Source organism: Opisthorchis viverrini (genome assembly GCF_000715545.1).
Source record: "Opisthorchis viverrini unplaced genomic scaffold opera_v5_104, whole genome shotgun sequence".
Lineage (NCBI taxonomy): Eukaryota > Metazoa > Platyhelminthes > Trematoda > Opisthorchiida > Opisthorchiidae > Opisthorchis > Opisthorchis viverrini.
Window position 1 is genome coordinate 101,044 of NW_008751762.1, and position 6,296 is coordinate 107,339.

Consider the following 6,296-nt stretch of genomic DNA (forward strand, 5'->3'; position numbering starts at 1 on the left):
AGTGCTTCTCTGCTTTTTATACTGCAGACAAGCCGCATTAGCAGGACGAATTCCAATTAAAACGCATCTTTACACTACGTAAAAGGTAATATATATATATATATATATAATATATATAATATATATAATAATATAATAATATATAATAATATAAATAATATATAAAGTAAAATGATATATACATCTCCTGGTTGACTATGCTACTGCAAGTGCAACCCGGAAAAGCAAGTTTTCCGATCCTTTTCCTAATGCAGCAGACCTCATTTCTCGATTGGATGAATTGGGATCTGAGAATGTATGAGAGACCGTTGAAGCTCAATTTTATCTGTGTTTAAGTGTGGTGCTTAAGCGCCGGTAACTACGCCTTCGTTTTATTGGCTTCTAACAAACTGGGCTTCTACCCTGGAATATTCGATTAACTGAGAGCTGTGTAAGCTTATCAATACGCAACACCCCAAGACGAAAACTTTTGTTGATCATCGAGGGAGTATTTTAGGAGAAATGTGACGTGGCTGTAAGCTGTTTAATTCTAATCCTGTTTGCTTACTTCATCCGTTTTGTTTTGGCTACAATTTCGTGCCTCGTTTTTTTCCCACTCGTACCCCATCGAGTCCTTGATGATGCACGATAATCTTTCCATCTGTTCTCTGTCGGTCCATCTGTCCGGTCGTTTTCCAAAATCGTAAGAATGGTTTGGGGCACCATGGTCACACCAGTTGTCGTAGAACCTTTTCACCCGCTTACACCGTTTGCTGCCGTGCCGTTAAAGCTAAAGAACTGATCCCATGAACTTTGCAGTTCCTAACCGTATGATATTTCTAAAACCCGATGGAACAATTACGAATGTTGATATAAATGCGAAGCATTTTGGTGATTTCATTCAACGCCATTCTTCTTGCTTTTGACTGGTACATGTCTTGTGTACACGTGCCAATTTCCATCGCTATATTTCTATGCTTTATAATGGCGATGCATGGGTTGCGAATGAAGTTACTAGACACAAACAAACACTTGTTGTTTCTGGATTACACTTTTTTAAAAGATGTTTTGGGACGTACTTCTCTCCATTCAGCTTATCTCTCAGTGTGTTCTGTTATTTTGTGCCACCCACAGACAGCAACGGCGGTCAGTGCCATGGAACAGCAATTGGGTGGGCTGACAACTCCATTCACTACCCAAGGGCATCAGACAGACATAGACATGAAGAAGATTGGAGAGGCTCGTACTTCTCTGATGGACATCAAACTAACACAGGTCTGTTTGTTTTTATTTGTTATGTCTTTGTTTATGAAGTACCTGATTTTATGAAATCATTTTCTAAGAACAGTCAAAGATGTGTTGCGTATAAAGTGGTTCTTTCAAACGCAGACCATTTACTTGGGTTGGTTCAGCTGGTCTAAGTTGCTGCAAGTGGTGGCGAAGGTTGTGTGTGTGCAGAGAGAGAGAGTACTGTCTTTAGTGACTATACAGACAAGTATCACTACTAAGCCTTCCTCAGTCTATTGACAGAAACGAAACGGAACACGGAACCTCGTGAATTAATGTGACATTTTTTCATGTCTCCAAAATATCAAATCTTTATGACGTTGAGTTTTTTGCAGTCCACAGAAATCGCCGCACGTGGCCTTAGATGAACGCAAACACATCTAGAACTTGATCTCATGAAGACTGATGATTTTGCCTCACATTACAACTGCTCAAACGCAATGGTCGGTGGCAAGACTATCACAGATATCGATTTACTGTTGGTCCCAGTGCTATGGGCCATAGGAAACCTGTTCATTCAGGCGCTGAACATCAGCTTCAACAGAATCAATCCATGTCTCCAGCTGACCGCCTCGAGAACGGTACCATTCTTCGTACTGTTTGGAGCAAAAACAGTTCAGGCGATGACAATAACTGGACAGCGGAGAAAGTCTCAAACTGTCGGAGTCGACTTGCAATTAGCTGTTCGATCGGGCGATGTCAAAGCACTGACGGCAGACCTCCTTACCTGAAAGACTCTGAGAATGTCGTACGGCGAACGAGAAACTCGCATCCTGATGTGAGCGATAAAGGAGTTATGTAAAATGTTCTGTCCCTTGGGAATCTTTCGGGCTGGTATCAGGAGTGATTTCGTCAGATGGAGTACATAGAATGGGCTATGCAAACAGACGTTCTCTTGGAGCTTATCACAGAAGGCGAAGTAATTTCACTTCCATACCGGTCACCACATTAATGTAGTAATGATTTCATTCGTTCATGTCAAACGAAGGAGTGTACGGTAGTTTGGTGCATTGGAAAGTTTGGCTTGACAACTTCTGGAATACAGTCTTGTTTGCGCGGCATGGATCTTAGGTAGTTAGCAGCACCTACTATTCGAATCCATCGTATACAAATATCGTCAAGCACTACAAGACATGGTTTGACTGTTTCGTGGATGGCGTCAGATGAAGATCGTCGCGCTGATTTACTATCCGGAAGGTCTGTAGTTCGAACCCGATCTCTGCATCTCGACTTCTCCTGTCTAGAATTGGACAACCTGTCGGTATCTCAGCCCTCGTGCTTGCTTAGGGTGGCATGGCAGCTAGGCACCGAAAGGGTGTAGGAGCTGAGCGATTATCTTACTGTATTTTTTATTGAGTACAAAAGGCACACCGTCTTGACAAGACTCTCTTGTGGTAGAGGATGAAGGAGCCGCCTGCTGCAAGAACTTGAATCCTACGTAACCATGTCCAATTATCTAGCCGTCCGATGAACAGGTTATATCGACTGCATAATCCTGAAGGGCACGCATAATAGTGGGTTAGTTCCAAACACCCCAGAGGTTCTTTACATCCTAACACCCGAGGTAAACAAGTGTTGTAACACTGAGTTTCGCAACTTTGCGAGAGTGCATCGATTACGGGGGACGCTATGGCATGAAAAGAGCTTTTGACGGTGGACAAATCATGAAGCTTCTTGTTTTTTGCGGTTTGTCTCCAGCGCCATCCGGCTTTTGTTCGAGGGTGCACCGCCAACCTTTGCACGACCGAGTGCAAACTGCAAGGCAGGAGGAGAGTCGTTGTCTTGACCTTTGAACCAGAATCAATCCCGTCCGCCAAGTCCTTTGGAGCTGCTTTCACATGCTCGCTGGTTTCGGGTTTATTTCACTCCCTTAGTACATTGGTAATGTTTCTTAAATTATATGCTGCACCTCAGCCTATTCAGTCAAGCAATTTCGCTCAAACGAGAACGTGTGTTGCCTGAGGAATTCACTTCTTTGTAGGTTATGCAGTAACTTTTCCATTTAAGTGCATTCAGCTGTGTGCCCCTGGGAAATAGTGTCCGACCATCTACTACTGTAAGGTGGATCTCGGGCAGTATTTTGTAACATTTACTTTCCAAATATAGTGCTACTTCAAAGAAACACTTCGGAACCTAGGCAGGTCCGCTTCGTTGAGGTCTTACTTTCATGACAATACTTACTCCCGTAGCGATCGCAATGGGCGTGCTGACACAACTGTTGGCATACCGCTATGACCCTCTGTACTGCGATGCACTGATGATCTTTCATCACTTGCTCCATCTGGGCGGGTGAGTTAGCGACCACTTGTGCAACCCAAGCCACCAACATACTCTTCAATTGCCGGATCTATAGGGTCTTGGACTCCTTCGGTTTTCACGCTTAGTCCACGAATGTTGTGTCTCGACAACCAAGATACATATTTTCGGTGTAGGTTGACACTGCTGTCTGTTTATCACCAACAGTCAAGCTGTTCCCTTCTTTCTGAACACGGCATCCCTTTTTAAGTTGTATTAATCACTCCTCTATCACTACCTGCGCTTGTTTTCACAGGTTTCCGATAGCGTCTCTGGTCAAACAGTGGTTGACCCTAAAGGCTACTTGACCGATCTTCAGTCCATGATTCCACAACACGGTGGAGATATCAATGACATGAAAAAGGCTCGCCTGCTGCTAAAATCGGTTCGAGAAACAAATCCCAAACATCCTCCAGCGTGGATCGCATCTGCTCGCCTGGAGGAAGTTGCCGGAAAACTGCAGGTGAGTTTTATTCAAATCTACATATACATACAGAGGTTATTGTCACTAATAGGGACCCACTGTTTTTTTTCAATGTAATATTTCCCCTTGTGGATAGGCTGCACACATGTTCCGTCTTGGCTTTTTCTCCACTGCGTTTCGAATTAACGACTGACTCTCATGAAGGTTGCCTCTTGCCAAACCTAAGAATTTCCATGGGGATTTCAGACCATCAAGTTATTTGGTACGATACGTTGTATGGCAATGAGGTGTAGACCAGACCGACCCAATAGATGTTCTGTTCATCTTAACGTACTGGGTGTCTTGCTGCACTGGACATTTGTCGATTTGAATGCTGTCATTTGACTTGCTGCAACGGATCAGAATCACTTCGGAGTAAGCTATGTGTGTCCAATGATTTAGGTGTAACACCATAAGGAAATAAGCTGTGGGTGTAGGATAACATCATTCCCTGACCTAATGAGATTCAATTCACCACCATAACCACTTGATGACAGAATCTTTTAAGCCCTAAGACTCTCTTGAATTGACATTTTTTATACCAGTTTACGCCACAAATGGTCTATACAACAGAATGGACAAGGTGCGTACTTATATAAGTAGTTTCATACCTAAGAGTGGTCCCAAAACGCATGGATCAATGGCTTTGTAGACCTAGTCTTTCTCTTGTATTCACCCTACGATACTATAGGGAGACCGAGATATAATCAGGAGGAAGACTCAGGTCCTCAACTATAGTACATGTTCTTTTTGCAAACAGGGATTTCTGTGTTGTGAACCGCAGTCCCTTAATGCCTTCTTATTACTGTGAGCCCCGGTCAGGATAGCCGCCTGATCGCCTGGTGAGCTTGACCAAACCAGAAAACGTCAACGAACGTGCGAACCAGCTGCTCTGTTGATCACTGTCACGTACGAGCGGTCGAAAGTGATACTAAGAATACAACTCATCTGTAAAGGGCGAGTGAAGAACAACCAATGAAATCCGTCTCAACGAAAAACAGTTATTCCACTGGCAGTTATGTAGTCCCGTTACGTTCGGAGTTGGTTCTCGTAATGCTAAGAACGGGCGGAAACAGTGTCACAAACAACTGACTTCACGCGGACTGGTCCTTGCTACCAACAGTATCTTGCGGCAAGCAATTATCCTCGAACTGTATCTTCTACATCTAACAAATATCAAATCTTCCTTCTAATCCATCTTCTAAAGTTACAAAATATCGTTATTACTTCATGGTCGCTTAGCTCCATTCCTTGATTCATTCTCACTGAGTGTCTTATTGAATCTCCGTCGATCAGCGTTGCTCAACTCGCTATCCTTGTTTTTTTTCAGGTTGCGCGCAATTTAATTCTGAATGGTTGTGAAGAATGTCCGAAGTCAGAAGATATTTGGCTGGAGGCCGCACGCCTGGTACAGCCAGAACAGGCCAAATCCGTTGTGGCCCAAGGAATTCGTAACCTCCCTACTTCGGTTCGGCTTTGGGTCAAAGCTGCGGCCCTAGAGACAGAGGCTAAAGCGAAGAAGATAGTATTCAAAAAAGGTGCGTTTCTTGGAGCTTTGGGTTTCCTTAATTTCGGCATATTTCGAGAGCTTAGCCTCAATCTTAACGCATTCATCGCTTCCTATTGTACATCCACGTATATGTCTGTCAGGATTGGCAATATTGAATAAACTGCTGGTCCAGCTGGTGCCGTTATCTTCAGTTTCATCAAAGAAATTCGAGTATTGTTCCTATTTATTGCTTGTCTTATGTCCACCACGTTTTGCTAGATCACCGGTCACTGTAATTTTCTGTCCGAATCAATGCTATGTCACCCTATATATGATGTTTGGGACTGGTGTATAAGAAGTCCCTCAAAAGTTTATTTACTACCATTGGTGTCTTACAAGGATGCCCACTCCCTTCATTTTTTGACTTCCCAAGTGGGACGGGCTCTAAACGGCCTCCGAAGTCACAATGTTCAGTCTGTTTGAGCAGGGAACTTGCTGACCTGGAGTATGTAGGTCATATTGCTTGAAAATTAGGAATGCAGTAGGAACATTGGCATTTCGACCGCTCCTGTCTAGGCTTGGGTAACTTGGCAGTATCTCAGCCCTCGTGTTCCCTTCGGGTAGTAGTGCAGCTGGAAACCGGAACGGTGTTACGATTATTCCTATTATTATTATTATTATTATTATTATTATTATTATTATTATTATATTGGCCGAATAGAAAGTGCCTGCAGGATGGGACATGTCGACAGTTATCCCTATCTATAAAAGGGGTACGCGCAC

General features: G+C 43.5%; 1 protein-coding gene across 1 annotated transcript in view; it reads left to right on the top strand.

The window, feature by feature from the left end:
• T265_05545 (hypothetical protein) overlaps positions 1 to 6,296 on the top strand; it is a gene marked incomplete at both ends in the record, with an annotated part of 20,912 nt that overhangs the window by 6,632 nt on the left and 7,984 nt on the right. Inside the window, 3 exons of the mRNA XM_009170586.1 lie at positions 1,114 to 1,254; positions 3,818 to 4,024; positions 5,355 to 5,562. Of these exons, the coding sequence (XP_009168850.1) occupies positions 1,114 to 1,254; positions 3,818 to 4,024; positions 5,355 to 5,562 (556 nt within the window). The remainder of the gene's footprint in view (positions 1 to 1,113; positions 1,255 to 3,817; positions 4,025 to 5,354; positions 5,563 to 6,296) is intronic.